Consider the following 21,683-nt stretch of genomic DNA (forward strand, 5'->3'; position numbering starts at 1 on the left):
TGAGCAAAGGCGTCAGGGTCCTGCCCCTGCAAATTCAAACGGTTTATTTATTCAAAGTAAACCTGCAAAGCGATGCTGGGATCGGCTTTTGCCTCTCTAGAAAAGGTCATGCTTTGTTGCCCATCTGCACGGGTGATGAAAACAGGGGTTTCTCCCCCTCTTGCATGCACATGGGCGCCTTCAGGAGACGTCTCCCGGGGGCAGCCCCCCACCTTGAAATCAAGCAGGCTCTCAGACCTACAAATGCTTACGCATTTGGAAACTTTGCACTTGGAAACTGAGGTGTCATGGTTAGTCTGAAGGCTGGCAAGCTCACTTCCCGTGGCACGAGGGCTGCGAGTGGCAGGGACGGAAGGAGGAGTTTTCTCAGTCAGCTGAAGCAAGTGCAATGTGGAATAATTGAGCTTCCTGATGGGAGAATTAATTCCAAAATTTATCTGAAAAGCACTGACCTTGAGGAAGTTGGATGAAGAGATAAACTTGATCAAGTGCACCCAGAAACTGAAGTAATTGATGAAATTGCCACTAGCATGTACCTGGAGTGGCGCAAGCGTCATTTATTCTGTGCTGTAGAGCGTCTGGGTTGACTGAGGGATCCATCCAGGGCCGTACAATAGCCATCAGCTCTCCTGGGGTTGCTGCTCGTGCCAGGCAGGCTCTCCCCTGCCAGGCAGAAGCCGTGCCATCTCGCTGCGCTCAGACCACAGCAACAGTAATAGCTCTGGCCCTGGACACCTCTCACCTTGCTGCGGCAGTGCTCATTGCCAGGAGATGCAACTCTCCACCCCTGCCGCCTGCGACCAGGGGCTTCCTTCCCAGAAGCGTGGGGAAGAGGAAAAGGGACAAAAAGCCCTGATCCTGCTTCCAGAAGGGGTTTGGTCACTTGGCCTCCGACGCTGCAGTTTCTGTCAACTTTCGGCAGGAGTTAAAAAATCAGGAGTCTTGGTACGGCTCTGAAATGTGGGGGTACCCGTCCCCGCCCCAGCGCGGCAGGGAAGGCAGCGCAGGAGGAGGAAGCACCAGCTCCCGCAGACCGAGGGGGCACGGATCGCTCCCCCCGCCGCTGCTGGGGAGCTCCTTCCCTGAAAAACCCCCAATCACAGCACGTCCGAGCACGGCAGCTTGTCAGCTGTCATCGGAAAGGCTTAAGGAAGGGATTAAGAGGGAAGGCTTTTAAACACAAGCTGTTCACGGTGCTGATGGGCAGTCGCTCAGCAGGAACGTCACAGGGAGCAAAAGCTCCCAGCAGGGCTCAGAGAAGGGTCAGGCCACCCCCCATCTTAGGCGCCCTTCTTCTCTGATAAAAGTTATGATTTGGTTGTTAAAAACAGGCTTGTTGGGATGATTCACAAGACCGGCACATTAGCCTGATAAATCTTCTTAAGGAAAGCACAGGAGTGAAGAAGGACTAATTGCTCTGGGGAATAAAGGCTGTGGTTAATCTCCCAAGGAGAAAATAATTAGGGCATTAATACGTGGGAGGGGACTGAGGCTTCCTGAGCAGCCTGTGGATCGCAGCTGGCCCCGGGGTTTCGGGCACCAGCTCCACATCCACGCAGTTAGGAAAGCGTGGAGAGAAAACGCCCACAAACTGGTGGCAGCCCAGCAGAGCGGGAACCTCCTGAGGCTCCCCTGGATGTGGGATCCCTGGACCCACCTGGGAACGGGAATCGCAGCTCCGGGGAGTCACCTTGAAACACGTTCATCACTCCTCTGCCGGGGGATGGAGACCACGGACAAACACCGGGAGCTGAGAAGCAGATGGATAAAGCAAGCGCTGCTATCGTGGCTATCAGGACAGCGCAAAATGAGATTCAGAAAATGTCATTTCATCATCAAACTTCAACTGCCATTGCTTGCCAGTCCCACCGCCATCCTCCCACCTGCCGCTGGTGCAGCCTTGCTGCGACTGCCCCCGGTAATCTCTTCCCCCTTAGCCCCCAGCCACGCTCAGGTCCTGCCGTGAGAGGTGGTCTCCGGGTCTACCCGGTCCCTGGGTACCACCAGTGCAGCCCCGCTGTGGGGCAGCCTGAGACGGGTCTCCTGGGAAGAGGAGGAAAAGGGGACACTGTCAAATATGTGAAGGGAAACATGGAGGATGATGAGGGGTCCTTTATCAAGGATTACCTTTCAGAGAAGGTTGCATAAAGCAGTTTGAGCACTACTCGCCTGGGTTTGACAGGCGTAGGTAAAGGTGCTCCCTGGCCACAATGTTGGAATCAGTGCTTACCTCCCAGCGGACCACAAAGCAGCACTGAAAAGCTCAATTAGTGCAATCTCAAACGGTTTGAAGTTAAGTCTGGGCCAACTCAAGACCAGTTTCAGCAAGAAGGCAAGTGCTCTTTCACATAAATAGTAATAAATGTCTTTTTTGATAAAGCACCCCCGAGCTCTTCCCTACAGCTGTGTCACTGCCAGAGCACCTCTGAAGGAACAGCCTGCAAGGGGTAACCTTTTACTCCTTAAGCAGAGCAAAACATCTTTTATTCAACGCAACAGAAGCAGCACAAAGCCAGTGGGCCAGTCCTTGCTGCTGGCTCGTGCTTTGGGCAACAACACTCTAGCCACGGAGCGACGGTCATCCTCGGGTGATTCCTGCCCAGCTGCACTGTCTGCGAGTGCCACATTAATTTCTCGTTTCTCCTTTGGCTTAACCCCCGCTCTCAGTAAAGCTGGATGGATCTAGTCTAGAGACGATCTAGTATCTGATCTGCTACATCAGATCAGCCGCCTACATACAGATACAGCCGCACGCTGTCCTCGCAGCCCCCCACTGCCTGGAGTGCCTGTGCTGCCCGGCTCTGCTGAGCTCCAGGGCCATTCGCAGAGGAAACGCCATGGGCTGCTCTCTGGGCAGCATCCCCTCGCTGGTGGAGGAGCGGCTGGGAGGTGGTAGGAGCAGCTGGGGAGGTGGTGGGAGCGGCTGGGAGGCAGTGGGAGCAGCTGGCGAGGAGGTTGGAGCAGGTGGGGAGGCTATCGGAGTGGCTGGGGAGGCAGTCAGAGCAGCTGGGGAGGCGGTCAGAGCAGCTGGGAAGTGGTCAGAGTGGCTGGGGAGGTGGTGGGAGCAGCTGGGGAGGAGGTTGGAGCGGCTGGGGAGGCAGAGCGGCTGAGGAGGTGATGGGAGCTGCTGGGGAGGAGGTTGGAGCGGCTGGGGAGGCAATCAGAGCGGCTGGGGAGGCAGTCAGAGCAGCTGGGGAGGCAGTCAAAGTGGCTGGGGAGGCAGCACTGAGGCAGGCACAGTGCAAGACCTCCCATGCTCCCACTGCTCACCGCAGCCACCTCTCCCATCCCAGCTGCTGAGCCGCCACCTCGCAGAGCTGTTCCTGTGCCTGGTGCCCATCCACAGCTGGCATCAGGAGGCTCTGCCTGCCCCATTCCATCCCAGCCCTCGCAGCCGCTGGGCCCCTGACTGGAGGGTAGAGAAGGGGGAAAGGACTTTTGGAGCGGCCCATGGGTCAGCACCTTGGCAGACAGCTCTGAAGGAGGCACACAGGATGAGACGTCGATCCTTGGGAGGGCAGGAACAAGGTTTGGCAATTCCAAAATAACCTTTGCTGAGGAGAACTGCAAAGTTCAAAGACACAGAGAATGGCTGAGGCTGGCAGGGACCTCTGGGGTCCATCTGGTCCAATCCCCTGCTCAGGCTGGGCCACCCAGAACCAGTTGCCCAGGACCACATCCCAACAGTGTTTGAATATCCCCAGGGATGGAGACACCACAACCTCTCTGGGCAAACCAAGCTGTCAATCCAGTGGGCAACCAAAGTTGACCAAAGTTGTCATCAGAAGTGTTGAGGTGTCAATAAAGTACTCTCTCATCTTCCACAGCTCACAGAGACCCATGGGTGAGCACTCTGTACTGCACATCCAGACTTGCAGTAGTGCTACAATGATCTGTGTAGCAGTGGGAGAAATGTCTACTGGGGAAAAAAAAAATATATCAAAGGCTACTGCGACTGGTTCCCGTGAACAGCAGTATAATCCTCGAGAAGTCAGACTACTTCCAGCTCCACACCTGCTCAGTCATGATAAATCTCTATGTCTTCTCTGAGGATCTATAGCTCCGTTTATTTCATGGCTTACAATTACCTGGTGAGAAAGAAAGAAGCACTATATTTTAGGGCTCTCCAAGCAGAATATAATCCTGTGTATAACTATTAGATAGAAGCCAAGTTATGTGTTGGAAAGAGTCTGAACGTCTGAGTCTTCTTTACCACAGAAGAAGTTAATTTCCCTCACATTTATATTCGGTGCTCATCCATGGCACTCTCTGTGCTACCCCTGACTTCAGACATCGAGTCTGCCTGGGGCCTCCTTGCAGACACACATTAAGGAAGAAAACTAAATGCGCAATACGGTGTTTCTGTAGCATTTGGTACCCAGGTACAAGGTAAATGCAAATAACTTTTGAGCAAAGCTTTATTTGTGAATTTGAAATTAGATTATTGGCTTCTTGGCATAAACAGCAGCAGTGCTTCTTTTTTAAGATCTTCAGGAAATTTCCAGGAAGATGCAATTTCTACCTCTAAAGATCTCCAGGCAGTCCCTAATTTCCTAAACCTTCCAGATAAATGTCTCTGCCTGCATGCGTTCATGTTGACGTGAACCATCCAGCAGACAAACAGATAACAATCACAGAGCTGCAGCACCTCGGGCAATGCTTTGCAGGCTCCCTTTTCCTGGTTAAGAGCCACGGTGAGTTTGCCTGAAGCACATCAATAGGAAACCGAATGGATTTTGCTTTGGGGGCATGCTGAAATGAGGTCTCACTAAGCAGACTGAATCGCAGCTGGCAGACCACGACAACTGCTGGTGAGAGACAAGTGCTGAAATGCACAGGGCTGAGAGCAGACCACGGCTCAGCTACTGGTTCTGCGTGATGACCCCTTCCAGAGGATACCTGCACCGTGCGGCAATGTTTAAAGCCAGATCAGAGTTTACCCATTCAGAGACCTCTGGGCTCCCCCCAGCCCTGCCCGCTGCACCGGGTGAAGTCTGTAAGACACAGTCCCCAGCCGGCCCGTCCCAGGACCATCCCAGGGCATCGCCCTCTCAAGGTCCGGCTGCCTGGGCTTGGCTCAGCTGAGGCTTCCAGGCTTGGCAGCAGGCAGCAGTCTCTGAGAGCCAGCCCCCTCCCAACCCACACCTGAAAGCCTGTGAAAGCACATCCACCCACTTGCCATCTTCTCTGCAATCAGTGCTCCTATGTTTCCAAACCCCACCAGTGCTGACGGACGGTGCAGCCTGTGAAAGTGGAAAGCGGGGCAGATCTTTCAGCAGGACCAAGCCAGACCCAACACCCCTCTGACGCGCTGCCACCTCCAACAGGAACATCAGCGCTGAGGCTGCACCTGGCCCTGGCACTGCTAATCCACGTGCACGACGTTCCTGCTAACACCCGACTTCATCCAACCGAGCGTCTTTCGTGGGTGCCTCGTCACGGAGAGGTGCCACGCTCTGATGGCAACTCTACAAAGAAGGTGGCCATCGAGCTGCGTGTTCAGCCAAAGCTGTGCTCTTGGGCAGCCCCCTGTTTCGGCACATGCTGCCCTTTGCGAGGTGTCTCACAGAATCTGACTTTTTAGCTTAGAATAAGGAGATAATTGAGGGCTGAGCACGTTATTGCTTCCGGTATAGAAGACAAGCACTGAGATTTTGAGAGAGACAGTGGCAGGGAAGCAGCTGGCAAGGGCACATACCAACATCAAGTCCAGTAAACACTTGAGCAAATCCCTGCTTTCCCTGCCTCCTGCTCATTTCATACTCGCTTCCCCTCACATGGCCTCTAAAATCTGTCCCTTTACACTCGATGCCTGTGAGCTGCAGCAGCAACAGCCGGGAACATAAGCCACGTGCACTGAAACACAAAAGTGTTAAGCATCTCTAAGCAAGGGGCTCTTGTTTACTCGACATGACAAGATGTTTTCTCAACCTGCTCTGCCATTAGTGCATGATGTTTGCTTTTAACGGCACCCTTCCTGATCCTGCCGCATTCATCCCACTCAGCGTCCCCAGCCTTGATGTTGCGTGATCCTTTTTGTTGTCAGGATACAGCCGGCTCTCCACAAACCCATGTACATCTTCGCTGTGATTGATCTTGTCCTCCCTGCTGTGCATCTTCTGTTCCAGCAGCAGTGAGATGAGCTTCAGCGCCTGCCTGCTCCACGTTTTCTGTTCACGGGCATGGAACTGATCGTTACCTGGCGATGCACTTCCCTCTGAGACACAAAGCCATCTTGCAGCAACGGCCAGGATTGGGATGGTCATGGTTGTCAGAGCAGCATTGCTAATACACTAATTTATATTAATTGTCACACTAATACCCATTTTGGCAAACAGGCTGTCCTTCTGCCGAAGCAATGCCATCCACACGCTTACAGCCAGCACACAGCTGCGGTGAAACTGGCCTACACCAGCCCAACCACCAGCAGTGCCCAACCAACCATCAGCGCTGCCTGTATGCCGGCGTCCCTGGCACCCTCTTCACTGCCCCATCTCACCCAAGGGTTTGCTCGCCCTCTGCCATGCCTTCCTGCGCAGGACACCAGGCTCGAGGCTTTCAGCACCCGTGCCGCTCTCACGGCCTCGGGCCAGGGCTCTCCTCCAGCCCTCCGCTCCGGTTTGGCCGCAGGGCAGCTCCTCACTCGAGCATCATCCCGGCTGATCTCCGCCACACCAAACCCCCGCTGCCTGTGGTGTGAAGACAAAAGAAATCCACCACAGGACCTCAGGCATCTTAGCTACAGAAGAAGGCTCTCCTCTGAAATTTTCTTCTGGATGCTTTCCTGTAAAGCCAGGGGAGTACGTTAGTGTGACCTGGGAAAGCACTTCCCAGAGGACAGCCCAGAGCCATCACCAAGTGTGAAGGCTGGTAGGAGCTTTCCACACACGTGTCCTTAAAATATCTCTCTAATACAAAGTTTGCAGCCTCAGCTGGACTATAGTTTTGTATAAATAATATATAAACATGTTTTGCTGATTACTCAGTTGCTGTTGCCCTACTTAACTGTGTCTTTGTGCCCGGGCTGCAAATCGTCTGAAGAACGCATTGTGCCTTCTCTCTGCAGGACTTCAGTACATGGTGGAGTGAGTGCCACTGCAAATTCATTTTTAAATCTGCTAGGTTTCAAAATCTCAAACAGTAATGAGTAGAGGAAGGACTTGGAGTCTATCTGAGGTCAAGATACTGGACTTCAGGCAAATAGAAAATTGCCTAGGATGGGAAAATAAATGGTTTGCAATACGGCCACAAGAACTCTGGCTATCTCCTCCTGCTCAGGGCTGTATGTGAGCCACAGACCTTTGGAGATGGACTGGAGCTGACTGGGTTTGAGCCTTTAGCTATACTTTAGGCTTGGACTATTTGAACAAGCCTTAAAGTTTAAGCTAAGTTCACACAATTACCATTAACTTCACCAGGTCTTCAGTGCTTAATGACAATCTGTAAATTCCCAACTAACCATGTCACGCAGACCTGCGAGAGTCACACATTTACACCGGAAAACAGAGAGCAAAGTGCTTCAGCAGCAGCAGAGGAGGACGTAGGACCTGACGTACAGGGACAATGAGCGATGGTACAGAAGATTCCCCAGTTGGTCTGGAGGTCCTTACTGGTTTCCCTGTGAAAGCTGGTGTAATGAGCAAACCGGGATTCCCCCCGTTAGCTGGCTAATCAGAAGTCAGCACTGGACTCAAAGAAGCATTTCTCAACACTTTGCCACCCACAGGCGATTTCACTGCTCTGGGCACGGGAGGCTCACCCCGGATGGGTGGGAAAAGGGGCGTGTTGGGGGGCAAGAGCCAGAACACAGGACAGGGCAAACCGATGCCCTGAACCAGGTTTTTAGTGTGGAGAAAGTCTGTGCCGTGGGGCTGGTTGGAGCGTTGCACTGACAGATGGGCTTTTGGAACACGGGAACCTGCTGCCCTAGAAGTGGGTCCTTCTGGTGGTGTCCCCCTTGGGAGAACTGCATCACTAGGGACAATGACTTGGTTAATTATATTCAACATACGATAGTCAACACTCCAGACACCAGCTGCAATTCAGCTGCCCTGTGCCTTTTATCAGGACAACGATGCACCAGCAGGAGGGAGAAGTATTCCCAGGACGGCACAAGCCGGGGTTTGCAACCCCCTTCCCACCCAGTCCCCCTCCCCGTGCTCTGCACATGCTCTCACTCCTGCCGGACCACCGGCTCCCCTTCTGCAAAACTCTCCTAGAGGTTTCCACTCTCTTGATGAAAAAGACCAAGCCCAAAAGAGAAGCCCTCTGCACTGCTCGAAGATGTTTCTTTGTGTCTGAGAGCGCTGAATCACCCAAGTTTTTGGTTCCTGGTCAGCATGGGGGCCAGAATTTGGAGCAAGCTCCCTCGGAGTGGGTTTTGCGTATGATGAGAAAAACACTGGACAGATGCTCCCTCCTAAGAGGTGCCAGGGAATGATTCCCCTGACCAAAACCAGATGCTAAGCACTTGCTAATAATCCATCTCAGCCCGCCCTTCACCCTGTCCAACTCCCAGCAGACATCAGGCAGTTATATTCCAATGGCAGAGGTCTACATGGCCTCTTCCACAGGTCCTTTACAGCAGACGTCATAACTGGAGAACTAAGCCACAACCACGAGCGTTGGCAATTCACCCCCTGGCCCTCACTGGATGCATGCTAGGAGCACACACCTAGAGGTATCCTGCCTGGAATCCTAAATCACGGATTAGATGGATCACAGGCTTCTTTGATGGGACACTTAGACTGGAATAGCCACAGGATAAATTAAGTTATATACAGGACAGCGGCTCAGGGTGGCTTTCCCTACCCGTGTCCTTACTCTTGGTGCAAAGTTTTCTAAAGCCCTCCTCAGGCCGTTGTGGAAGACGGACAGTTCATTTGCCTGAAATGCCACCGCAGTCATCCTAGCTCTGAGAGCAACTTACATCAGCTCTCTCAAGCTCCCGGGACCCTCAGACAAGCTTCACCCGACAGCCACCTCCAGGTGCTGCGGCATTGATGCTGCCACCCCTGTACATGCACAGCACCGAAACTCAGGTGCCTGCCATGCCGCCTGAGCCAGCTCGACCTGGCAGATGTTCACGGCATTCCTGCACACCCGTGGGGACGGTCTCTCTTCGCCATCCCCGTGGCGGTATGGATGGCCATCTTGCGCCATTTTGGGGAGGAGGAGAGGTTTTCTTGCGCCGCTGACCCCACACTGCCTCAGCCCAGGACAACTGCTCCTTGCCGTGGAGTGGCATAAACCCCTGCTACCCCCCAACAAGCGGTGCGGGGAGCTCCTGGTGCTGTGGGGAATGCAGGTGGGGGAGATTTCTGGCAGTGCTCACGTTCCCCACACCCCATCTCGTGCCTCTGCAGAGCTGAGAAGAGGTGTGCCTGTGTGAGTACTGAGCTGTGCCAGGAACACGTTAAGCCGCTGATTCAAAAAACCTCATCATCAGGGCTGTTAACAATCACTGAAAGATCTAACGAGATGTTAACAGGAGGGATGTCAAGAAGATAACAGACAAAATATCTAATGGGCTACTGCTTTAAAGCACTTAAAGCCTTAACTTTGTGCTTGGTCAAGCACAATTTGCTGTTGGTAAAATCCATGTTGGCTGCTCTTGATTGCCTTCCTGTGCTTCATCTGTTTGGAGACAGGGATCACAAGAGGACACGCTCCATGCTCTTTACAGGCTGAGGCTGACCGGTCCATAACCCTTTGGACTCTCCTTTTCCTTCTGAAAGACTGGAGTTGCGTTAGCCCTGTCCCAGTTATCAGAGAATTCCTCTAGTCACTCCAATTCTCCACAGAGGATAGACAGGGGCCTTAAAATCACACCAGACTTGAGACCCAGGAAAAAAACAACTCTGTTCAAGAGCTAAGCTGCAGGGTAGGGCGGGGAAAACGGGTGTCAAGGGGGTCAGACTGCCACGGCTCAACCCTCTCTGCACTGCAGCTGAGAACATAGGTGCTGTAACCCGCACCCTGCCTTCTGCAAAAGCTCAATTCGGGCAGCACGGCTGGGCAGGCAGCGCGGGAGGCTGGCAAGGCAGAGCTGCTGCTGTGAAGCTGTCTGTAAGCTTTCAGAGGCTCCCTGGCTCTGCTCGGCGAGCAGGGTGCACGGCCACAGAGGGGTACCGTCCCCAGCATGCAGCTCTGCCCTGCTCGTCCACATACTGGTTTGGATCTGCAGGAGGGATGCGCTCTCCCAGTTTTGTCCAGAGCTCCCTTCTTATAAAAACCCGGCGGGGTTTGTTGTTTCAGAGCACCCTTGCTCACCTGGCTCGGGAGGAATTTATCGAGGCAAAAAGGGCTGGAATAGGGACTGTTCCAGCTTCCAGGGAACAAGGCAGCTACCGAGCCTCGCTGGCACACGTACTCAGGTCTTGAGAAGAGCAGAGACCGCTGAGGACCAGCGCAGGCTTGCAATCAGCCAGCTGTTTTCCAGCCAGATGTTAGTCACAAGGGGCACACGGGCGGCAGTAATTCCCCAACTCCACCAGGATGCAACGTACACCTGCAAATACAGGTGGGCCCAGATGTGTTCCCGCAGGCTTTGTGCCTTACCTGCCCAGCTACAGAACGTAACCACCGGGCTCAGCAGGGCGCCGGATGAGCCGACGGCTACAACGACCTGGCGCAGATGCCTTGCACACATCCCCGCCTGAAGCTTGCCACTGTCACATCGAAACATCTGGGCACAAATCCCACTTCTGAAATGTTTCTTCTCGTAATGGATTCAGCCAGTTCCGTGCTGCGCCCACCCCACCTGCCCGCAGTGAGCCCAGCGAAGTAAGAAATGCTGTGCAGGCTGCAGCCTTTCACCAAAGCACAGAGGAATCTGTGTCAGTTGGTCCCTCGGCACATTGGATAGCCAAAAGGTGCTCCCATAGCCAGCCCCAGGGAGGCTGCAGCCTTGAGTACTACGCTGTGCAGACTGGCAAGGCATTCCTTGTTCTTCTGTGGGGCCACGTATTATAGAACACAGGACTGACAGCAGAAAAACGGTATTACAAGTGAGATAATGAGCTGATGAAGACGACTGGGCAGTTAATACTAAATAAATACCGAGTAAGTATCAACATCCTAACAAAGGTCTAAATGGGATGTCTGTGGCACTGTAAGGAAGAGGATTTGCAGATAGTTCAGTGTCTACCTAAACAATTAAAATATAAAACGTCTTGAGCGCACAATGCTATAAATGTTTGGCGCCTGGGAGCACTTAGTGTACAGATAAAGTAACTGATCACCTAATGCATGACAGACAGGTGATAGGAATGCCACTTGCAGAAAACATGAAACAATGAACAAGCATCTAATTAAGCGAGAGTAAAAAGGAACCACAGTTTGAATTCATTTCTGCTGTGCAGTTAGACCCCAGTGTGTACTAACCATCAATACAGTATCGTTCCTACTATCTACAATACTGGTGGGATTAAGAAACTACACTAAGAAATTCAGCACTGACTGTACCATCAGGTGAGCAAGGCTGAGAGCGAGTCCGCTCCCAGAGCACATCCCGCTGTGGCCAGAAGCCGAGAAGCTGGTCCCTGGAGAGCCAGAGGTCCCTGAAAGCCAACAGTGCCCAGCTGGGAGAGGCAACCAACCTTCGGACCCCAGTGACTGTCTCCTCTCTACCACGTCACACCACACCTTCGTGCTTGTGTTTTATCGAGCCATGCATGACAGCACGGTAGGAAGCACAGAAATGCAGCTCTGGAAGGGACTTCAAGACACCAAACCTGCACACCGGGAAAGGATCGAGCTCCCCAACCAGAGCATGCTCAGTAGCTATTAGTCTATTTTAGAAAATATCAGTGAAAGCAGTTCCATAATCTCTCGTCATAACCTAATGCCGCAGATCATAAAACAGGAGTGCAATTTTCCGGTTTCTTCCTGTATCATTTTGAAGTGCTTCAGAACTTTCTCTCCAGCTGCCAGAAGAAACATACTGCTAGGTCGTCACCAGTTTTCTCAGCTCAGTCTCTGAAGCTACTGAAGCTTCCTTGAGCTTCCTCCGAAACGGCAATATGGATTCTGCATATTTCCTGATGACAAAGGCTTGATGGGATCTCGTACAGCCAGACAATGCCCAGAGGAAAACTCCCTCTCTCGCCAACGTCTGTGCTTTCCCTCTGCGATTTCCTCCTCACACGATGTTCTTAAGTCGTTTCCTGCTGAGGGCCATCAGAAGAAACGCTTAGCCTTCAACAGCCGGCTGCTAGCAGGGTCAGGGGAAGCGCCCCGGTACCAGGACTGAGGGGCACTCGGGACTCTTGGAGAGAAGACTCCTCATCTCCCAGTCTGGATGACGTATTTTGATGGAAGAGCCTCTTCCTTCCCTTTCTAGCAGCCCACCACTCTTCATATTCTCTCATAAAGCCGCAGCACTGCGCTCTGCTGATCATTAATCAGAGGTTAATCAGGGATTCCCGATTAAGCCGTTGTCTGAAATTCCCTTTTGCTTTGTTTTGCATCATCGGGATCAAGCTCGGTAGTTTGACACCCCCACCTTCCTCCCTCGTCTTGACACAGTTCCGTCCCGCAGCAGCGCAGCTATTCTCCAACTGCTGCTTGCAGACGCTGGACCCAAAGACGAGACTCTCCACTGGCAGCGGGCTGATCTGAGCAGCTGCAAAACACCCACAGAACTTGCCCACCTAAAAGAGAAAAAGATTGCTATCATTTTTTTATTCCCCTACTCTTCACAACTTGTTAAGAGTTGAAGGCAGTAGATGACTCAGTTTCATTTTGTGTCAAACAAATGAGTAAAGAAATGCTATTTTATTTATTCATCAGCTTATGGATAATTTGCGGAGAAGAACGGTAATTTTCAAGAGAATTTAGTGACGCATCTTCATGTCATCCTGCTTTTCCCCTGAGAGTTTGAAAGGACTCTGAAGACAATAAATACAAAAATCCTTGAGGTTTTCCTACCATCTATTCAAGACCACGACATTGCAGTGACCAGTGCAAGAGCCCGTCTAGGCACTTACTTAGACACAAAAAGATCAACGTCCCAGTGACCAAAATCTAAAAATATTCCTGTCCCCCTCCAGGCCACTGAAGGGGGTCCTCCCGCATCCCCGCCTGGGCCGCAGATCCAAAGCCCCTTCTGAGCCGAGGTTTGCTTTGCCTCGTCCAACATCCTACTGCCGAGCATTTTCAGCCGAGGAGACTTCCCGAGCGGCGCGTTTTTCACATGTACGCAGCAGACACAAATGGATTTTTCCTCCATGAACTTGTCCGGTCCCTCCACAAGCCCCTGTAAACTTTCAACATCCCCAGCCCCTCAGCGAGGAGTTCTGCTCCGGCTTACTCTTGCAGGAAGAATGAGCTGCTTTTTGTCGTGAACCTGTTCCTCCTCAGTCCTCACTTCTCCTGCTGCAAGAGTCAATCACCATCCGCACTTCACGGCTAGGAACGACTTTGCTTTCGGCCACAAAAGCTCCCCCTGCACTCCCGCCCCTAATGAGGCAGGTGACGACTAACCGAGAAAAGGCGTAAGGGCTCTAAAAAGCCCTTATTCTCCCTTTAATCTTCAAACAATTGATTAATAATGTGACATGCAGTAAACAGGGTACCATATGCTGTTGGTTTAATATGACTTTATTTGCATCACAATAATGTCAAATTATACTGCTGCCTTTACGTAAAGCTAAGTAAAGAGATATACTGCCTTTCCTGAGGTACCCTGCTGCGTGTAGTACATGTCAGAGGCCACGATCGCTGAAAATTCAAATAATTTAGGTCCAATTCTGGTAATATTGCTAACAGGTTCCAAAAAAGACCTTGAAGAAACATAAACACTTGTCCAGACGCAGCGGTATCCACCCAGAAGGTCCCCCGTCTTCTGGAAGTCGAGCAGCACGGGTACATCTGGAGACCCCCTGTCAGCGTGTGCCCTCACAGCCAGTTATCTTTTGTCCCTCACAGCCTGAGACCAGGAAGAAATTCCCACCAAAACCCTGTTGTATTTAAATCTTCCCTCACCCAAAGGAACTGATTGTGGCAGGTACACTACCAAGCTCTTTATATCAATAAATAACGTACTTCTCCTGAGAATTTCTCTCTCTGCTGTCCAGATAAGCAACCAACACCGAAAAGCTCTTGCCCCGATTCGTGCGCAGGTTGTACAGAGTTCAGCACCTCCCGAGTTGCAGCCCAAGACGCTGGCTGGCGAGGAGGTGCTAGCGAAGCTGTTCTGTGGGGCGTCTGAGCCAGTGACATACAACCGAACCGTTAAGTGCTGGTGGTCAGCCTGCGCCGCGTTGTACTCTTAATTCTTAACTGTCCGGGCTGCCCTGCATCTGCTGTCAGTAAAAGGCCCTCCCGAAATCCTTCACTTCTCCTGCCTACGCCACCTTGACCCGCATCTGTTCCTCTTAAACTTCAGCACCCGATGCGGCCGCCATGCTGCTCCCCGGGGAAGGAATGCTCCCTCCAGGGTCTGCGTGGCCGTCCGTCCCCTGACCTGATCTACCGCGCTTGGCACAAGAATCCACAGGGCTCGCGAGGAGGATCCCGAAGCGCTGGGCGCCCAGCCGGGCTCTGCCCTTCCCTCCCCAGCAGCCGCCAGCACGACAGGCGGAGGGGGCGCACAGCCACTGGGGCGAGCGGGCCCGGTCCGGCGCCGCATGCCTGCGGGGGGGAAGCGCCGAGGGGGCCCCGTGCCCCCCAGACCGGGCCCCGGGGCGGGCAGGGCCGGCTGCGCGGGGCGCCGGTCCCGGCTCCCCGGGCTGCACGGGAGGCAGGCCAGGCCGGGCCCGTCCCCTCGGCGCAGCGGAGGAAGTGACGTCTGTCGGCCGGCCTCCCCGTGAGGTCACTTCCGGCGCCCTCGCCCCGCCCCAGGGATAAGCGGCGCCGCGCGCGGCTGGAGGCCTCTTTTCCCCCGCGCGGCCCAAGATGGCGGACACGCAGGTGGGCGCTGCGTCGGGGTAGGCCCCGGCCGCCGGGACATCCCCCGGGATACCCCCCGGGACACCCCACGCACGCCCCCCGGGGGCCGCCACCCGCCCTGGGCGTGCTGGGGCGCGGTAGGGCTGCGGCCCGGCTGCGGCCCGGCCCGGCGAGGGGGCCTGTGGGCCGGCCTGGGCGGCGGCGTGCGGGAGTCGGGGGCGGGGGGGTGTCGTTCTCTGTGAGGTACCGTGCCCCGGGGTCGGGGCGGAGAGGCCCTCGGTGTCGGCGTGGTACCGTGCCCCGGCGTCTGGCTTGCTCCCGGGGCTGAGGAGGCGCCGTGCCCCGGGGCTGCCGGTGATGCTTCCCTCTCTTCCCTCCCCTCTCAGACCGAGCGGGCCTACCAGAAGCAGCCCACCATCTTCCAGAACAAGAAGCGGGTGCTGCTGGGCGAGGGTGGCAAGGAGAAGCTGCCCCGCTACTACAAAAACATCGGCCTCGGCTTCAAGACTCCTAAGGAGGTAAGGCACAGCCATCTGCCAGAGCCAGGCGGGCTGGGCTGCACCCCCCCTTTCCTGGCCGTGCTCCCCGGGCCCGGCGTCTGCTCCCACTGCACCCCAAAGGCCGTGACGGTCCCGCCGAGTGCGTCCACTTGTAGGCCGATGCAGGCGTGGCTCCTCGGAGCACGGTCACTGAGCTGGTTTGCTGCCTGAGCTGTTTGTCCGTCCAAATGCTGACAGCCGTTTCTCCTTGTAGGCGATTGAGGGCACCTACATCGACAAGAAGTGTCCCTTCACTGGTAATGTCTCCATCCGTGGCCGAATCCTGTCAGGTGAGTTAAGGAGTAACACGACATATGTAATCCCGTGGCCGCCCTGAAGCGGGTAAGCAGTTAAAGCCCACGAGCTGTCAGCATCGATCTGGAGCTGCCTGGAAACTCCGCGGTGGTCCTTGAGCTGCACATGATGCCATTCTCTCACGATGGTCTTCCAAGTCTCACGGTGAAGGGGCTTTGACGACAATGCCGCACGGCTTTGCTGATGCCCAGTGAAAGGACCAGTTGCTGGCAGTTATCCTTCCAGATGTGCTGTTCTGTGGTGCAGATGTTGATGTAAGGCAGCAGCAGATAATGCAGGGAGTGTTGGTTCTAGGAAGTGTGTCACAGTATGCTTGGAAGGTCTTAAAAAAGACAAGAGAAATAATTTGGTTTCTAACACAAATTTGAAGGTTGTAGCCTGGCAGTAAGGTGGAAAAAAAGCCCTTTCATCCTGGCGAAACACTAGAGCACCCCCCAAAAGATGTGCTATAGTTTTTTATTAAGGTAAATAAGTAGCAATTACTTGAATTGATGGGTACTGCCTTCGGGTGTCAAATGCCACTCATCCCTGCCGATCCTCTTGGATAGCTCTTCAAAAAATCTCTGTTCTCTGTTAGTTATAACGCAAACCTCCAGCCCAGTTTGCCAGCGGTCAGTGCGTGCTTGCTTATGCTCATCGCTGTCACGTTTTCACACACACACACACACTTCTGTCGCCCAGGTGTGGTCACCAAGATGAAGATGCAGCGCACCATTGTCATCCGTCGGGACTACCTGCATTACATCCGCAAGTACAACCGCTTCGAAAAGCGCCACAAGAACATGTCTGTGCATCTCTCCCCCTGCTTCAGGTGCGTGCAAGTCTCCGCAGCGATGGGGAGGGGGGAGCGTTACTGCCCCGCACACCGGACGTGCCCCGAATGTCTCATACGTGTGTTTATATACATTGTTTATAAATGAACTCGGCTTTTGTGTAGAAGCTGCAGCGAGCGTGCACATCAGTGTGACACGTGCGGTTTTATTGCTGCTTCTGACCCGGAACCTGCTTACTGGTGGTGATGTCTAAACTCACGATGGTCTTCAGAGTCCCTGCTGGTGAGGGGGCTGCTGACAATGCCGGTGGCAATTGCTGAACCGTGAGACAGGTTCTGGTCAGTCTGCCTGCTCTGAAACCATACGCGGTGACAGCCCTCGAGAAAGGGTAACTTTGGTGTTTCTGAAGCAAACGCTGAGGCCGGAGGGGACAGGTTCAGAGGCTGGTGGTTTTTTGTCTACTGCGTGTTTCCTAAGCCTGTCTTTGGAGTGCAGGATTTCCAGAAAAACCTGGACTAGCGTTGCAGTCCAGCTGATTCGGCTCAAGAAGTGCTTTGAGGCTGTACCTCACTGGAAGGGAAACTCCCCGTCTCCGAAGGGTTTCCCTTCGATGCTCGGCACTCATCCCGCTCTCGTGGAAAGCTTGCGTTTAGCCTTGTCTTGAGTTTGAGCTTGGTGTGGAGTGACGGACCCCAAGGCCTTGTGGCGGCTGGGGCGGGGGGCGGCTGCCGCTTTTTAGGCGCACTCCTCTTCGCAGCACTTAAAATAAGACCTTGCTTTACAGCTTCAGGTATCCGAGGTCGCTTTCAGTGCTGTGTTGCTCGGTAGCGTCGCACAAGGCGAATGGTCTGTGCTACAGAGCAAACCGGCCGCGAATGCCGTAAACTCGGAACCGCTGAAATACCAGCGATGTCTTTGCAGGGATGTCCAGATTGGGGATATTGTCACCGTGGGAGAGTGCCGTCCCCTCAGCAAGACTGTCCGGTTCAATGTCCTCAAAGTCACAAAGGCTGCTGGTACCAAGAAGCAATTCCAGAAGTTTTAAAAACACCGTATGGAAGATACGCAGGACAAATAAAACTTTTGTAAAAACGTACCCCGTGTGTGTGTGTAATCTGAAATAAATAGCGTGGGGACGCAAGGGCACGTGTGAACTCATCGGAGCGTGGAAACGGGCGAGACGAGTGCGCCTCTCGAGGAAAATGTGAGTGTTACGCAGGTCTTGGTTCAGGTCGTCCAGGTTTTCTGTTCAGAAATGGTGAGTGGGCGAGGGACAAGGAGGGAGTGTCGTGCCTTTGTTGGTAAACAGGGACCTTGCTATTTTTCTGCGGAGCCGACGCATGATCTGACCGGTGCGGTGAGTGAGCGCTCCGAGGTGCGGCACAGCCTGTCCGAAGGAAAGCTGCCGTTGCAACCTCTCCTGTCCCAGGCTCTGTATTCCAGGACAGGCTGACCAAGGCTTAGATTTTTAATGTGTGGGAAACAGGGCACAGTAAAAAAGCAAAAGGGGAGACGCTCTGACTGCTTTTAGTTACTTTCTGGAGAGTTCTTGTGGCGTTCCAGTGCGATACTGATTTCTGGTGTGCCATTTCACCCCTCCCCAGCGTAGCTGCAGACGGTAACAGATGGAAGATTACGTAATAATTTGGTTTAGAATGTAAAGCCTCTTAGTGATAACAAAGGCAGTTGTGACTTTAAAGATCGTTTCTCAGAAAGCTTAAATATGTATTTAAAGGGAAACATGCCACGTGGTGTTTTCACACACAAAGGCGTCCAAGCACATTTTTACAAGGCTGTGGTGCGTCAGCACCTGAAGGGAACAGGAATTAATGCCAAGGAAACTGCTTTTCCTGCAGATTTTTTTTAGGGGTGATAGTTGCTTGTGGTTCCAGCAGTCATAGGAAATGTTATTCTGGGAACTGAGTAAGCCCTTCTGTAGGAAACTGATCCCACATGCGGGGGGAAAAGCCGGGAGGGAGCGATGGCGTGACGCAGTACGGATGACGGGAGGGGGGTGTGATGAGAACCAGAGGTGGAACAATCAAAAGGCAGTGTTTTAAACGCGTGTAGTTCAGCTGGCAGCGTTGCCTTAACCCAGGGCTGGCTCTGGCAGTTGCCTGTGGAGGTAGTGCTGGGAAGGGCTGCGAGAGCGACCTGGTGCCCCACAGCTTGCAGAAAACAAGCCACTTCTGTATTAACACACGTCTGGCTTGCAAAAATTTAGCAGCGCTTGTGTGAGAGCTTTTGGTTCGTGCCGCCTTGTACCTTTGTGGCAGGGAGGTCCCCTTGCATCTGGGAGGAATTCAGGAGGATTTGGGAGGCATGCTCGCTCTGCAGCGGGCTGGAGACATTACCAGTAAAGCCAATCTCGTGTCAGTCCCACAGAGTGAAGATAGGACCCTGATTTGGTACAAAGACCCACGCAATACAAAAATAGGTGTTTTTGTTAGTGCCCACTGATCAGAAAGCTTTGCAACGCTGGGTCAGCTTTCACTAGGATACGAGTGAATGTTTCCGCTAGCAGCCGGGTCAGACGGCTTTTCCCTGTCTCTGTGCGGGAAGGGTCCTTCCTGCCAGGCTTCCCAGCAGCCTTCCCCTCCTGCCGGGGGGCTCTGCCTGAACTCTTTCCCTCTTATTTTGGCGGAGATGTAACAAACTGCACCAGCCCGGTCTGTCCGGGTGGCTGCTGGAGGTGTCTGTGCGCAGCCATGCGATGGCTGTTACCTGTGGGGTCCCTCGGACGAGGCTGCTGGGGGGCATATCCGCGTGGGGTTGTGGTGCCTGGAGGTTTCTGTGCCTAAATCTGCGAGCCTTGTGGGAGGCTGGGGGAAGAGGAGGAGCAGGGGCTCAGCTGGTGGTACAGGATCCCTGAAGCTGGTGGTACAGGATCCCGGCAGAGCTCTGCAGCCGACGTTCCCGCCCGGGCTGGGGGATGTCACAGCCTCGCTGGTGTGTCGGTGCTGGAGCAGCATGTGCATCAGCTCTGGAGCTCGGCTGTGCCGTCTGCCTGGAGGCAGCGGGTCTGGCCAGAAGAGTGGTGAAAAGGAGGTGGCCGGTGCTTTCCAGAAGTCACCCAGGCAAGGGCTGAAAGGGGTCAGCCACGGAGCGAGCCGGGGGAGCGCCTCTGGAGGCACGTCCCCGGGTGCCGAGGAGTCAGGTAGGAGCTTGCGTATGGGAGGGCGTCGGGAAAGGTGGTGGTCTTGGGGCGGGAGGGGGGCTCCGGGGTGTGGGAGGGCTCACTGTGCGGCTGCCCAGCAGAGCGTTGGCCTGGCTTTGTCCCCAGTCCCGGCAGCTCCTCGGGGATGGTGTCACACTGCGGCTGTGCTGAGAAGGTGCTGGGCATGTCGCAGCAGGAGCCTGCGGCTCTGCCGGGACCTCGGCTGAGGGATGCCTTGCTGACTGCCTTCACACCAAGCAGGTCTAGGTAAAATGCTAGTTGTTTACCACTTCCACGTACAGCAAGACTACCTCTGGAAGGTCTGTGTCCCGCTGCCGTGCTGTAGCAGCTTCCCCAACGCAAGCGCTCCCTGGGGATCCGGCGTTCAGCATGGCTCTGCTTGCCGGCGCTTGGCAAGAGCATGTCAGCTTCTGCTGCTGCAGGAGTGTGTAATCTGTCCCTTAGAAGCTCTTGGAGGAGAGAGATCAGGCTGCTTCCAGCTTGCTCAGAACCTACGGAAGGAGCAGCAAGACTGAGCAGTGTCCGGGGTGGTTGCACGACCCGGTGGAGCTGATGTGGTGGCTCGCCGCTGCCGAGCAGAGGGGGTCTCGCTGCCCTTGCTCCGTCTCCCTCCCGGCAGGTTTCGCTCACTGACCTGGCAGAAAACAGCCGGCTTTTCTTCTCTCCAGGTCATTTTCTGCTAGTTCGGTGAGTTGAATCGTCTCGCAGAGCAGCGAGAGGCGAGGGAGGGGGCCTGGTCTGGAGCTGGGGGGAGAGGGAATAAGTGGCCTCTTACTTATTAATCTGCTCCCCACCTTCGTTAGTGTTGCCATGTTTGATGAGGAGGCAGCTCGGCCACTCAACCAGCAGCTCCCCGATCCAGAAACCTGCTCCTCCCTCCATTCCTGCACCCGTCGGTGGCTGCGAGGAGCCTCCGCTCACCGGGCTCTCCGTGTCGGTCGCCACACCAAAGGCATTTGACTCGAGAGCTGAGTGGGACCCGTGCACTTACCTCTGAAGAGATAAAGCTACACTGCTAATATTTCCAAACCTCTTTGGGAAATCCTAATTACACCTTCTAATCAGTCCCCAGTAGCCCTGCAGGGTGTCCAGTTTTGAAAGTTTTCACTGGGGCTGGTGTCTGCTCTGAGGTATCTTCAAATCAGCAGAAAGGCTCGGGGAAAAAATTTCACCGCTTTCACTGTGACGGGTTGTGAGTCAAAATTTCACCAGAGTTACGGTGAACATGGCTGAAGGTTTTAAATGCGAACTTAACTTAGCCGCGCTCTGCGTGAGGAACCTTGTTGTCTTTGGTGGTTTAAAATAAATGGCTCCTTTTGCTTTCAGAAATTGTGAACATTTGAAAATCGCACCAACGGCGTCTCCGATAAACCTTCTCTTTAGCTGGAGTGGAGGCACGCGGCGTTGGTCTGTTCTGGAGACGGAAACCCTCCATCGCCACCACTCATCCAGACGGGTGCAACGAATATTTAGGATGGCGTCTCGAAAGCAGCCCTGCGCTGCTGGTGAGGCCACGTCTGGGCGCTGGGTGCCATTCGGGTCCCCCGGCACAGGCAGTGAGAGGCTGGAGCAGACCAGGGGCCCTTCCCACCGGCATCAGGGTGCGGGGACGGACCCCAGGGCAGAGCTGGGGGGCAGCGGGACGAGCAGCGACCAGACACGGACCCCGTTTAAGGCACCAAGAGATGGCTCAGGTCGTTACCGGTGAGCTGGTTTCGTTTTGATCCCACGTACAGGCACAGAGACAAAAAATCTCGTACACAGCTCAGTCAATGAAGCTCTAAAAGGTGGTAACAGAAATTCATGCTTCAGCCTGGTTTTAATGGAAAATAGATCCTGGCCAATTAACTTCTGGAAGGAGTTTTATTTAGCAATTGCATAACGTTCTCATTAAAAATGTATCAGCAAGTCACAGAGTAGAAGCAGGTTACAAAGTGAATAGATTTCCAAATGTATCTGTTAATTGATTTAAAATAGGAAATAGTT

The 21,683-nt window shown here is 54.0% G+C and overlaps 1 protein-coding gene and 2 non-coding genes across 3 annotated transcripts; all 3 read left to right on the forward strand.

Annotated features, from left to right (window-relative positions):
- Positions 1–14,883: 14,883 nt before the first annotated feature.
- On the forward strand, positions 14,884–17,615 carry RPS11 (ribosomal protein S11). Its single transcript, XM_050898397.1, has 5 exons — positions 14,884–14,913; positions 15,279–15,410; positions 15,646–15,721; positions 16,428–16,557; positions 17,441–17,615. The coding sequence occupies exons 1-5, from the start codon at positions 14,899–14,901 to the stop codon at positions 17,562–17,564; spliced, it is 477 nt and encodes a 158-aa protein (XP_050754354.1). The 5' UTR covers positions 14,884–14,898; the 3' UTR covers positions 17,565–17,615.
- Positions 15,847–15,939, forward strand: LOC127029805 (small nucleolar RNA SNORD35). Its single transcript, XR_007768236.1, has one exon. It is a non-coding gene; the product is annotated as a small nucleolar RNA SNORD35 (small nucleolar RNA).
- Positions 16,757–16,848, forward strand: LOC127029804 (small nucleolar RNA SNORD35). Its single transcript, XR_007768235.1, has one exon. It is a non-coding gene; the product is annotated as a small nucleolar RNA SNORD35 (small nucleolar RNA).
- Positions 17,616–21,683: the final 4,068 nt, after the last annotated feature.

Source organism: Gymnogyps californianus, chromosome 1 (assembly GCF_018139145.2).
Source record: "Gymnogyps californianus isolate 813 chromosome 1, ASM1813914v2, whole genome shotgun sequence".
Taxonomy (NCBI): Eukaryota; Metazoa; Chordata; class Aves; order Accipitriformes; family Cathartidae; genus Gymnogyps; species Gymnogyps californianus.

Excerpts from the sequence above, each read along its gene's own strand:
- RPS11 (XM_050898397.1), top strand. Across the intron at positions 15,722-16,427 it reads CCGTGGCCGAATCCTGTCAG|GTGTGGTCACCAAGATGAAG; the intron begins GTGAGTTAAGGA and ends TCTGTCGCCCAG. Across the intron at positions 16,558-17,440 it reads CATCTCTCCCCCTGCTTCAG|GGATGTCCAGATTGGGGATA; the intron begins GTGCGTGCAAGT and ends ATGTCTTTGCAG.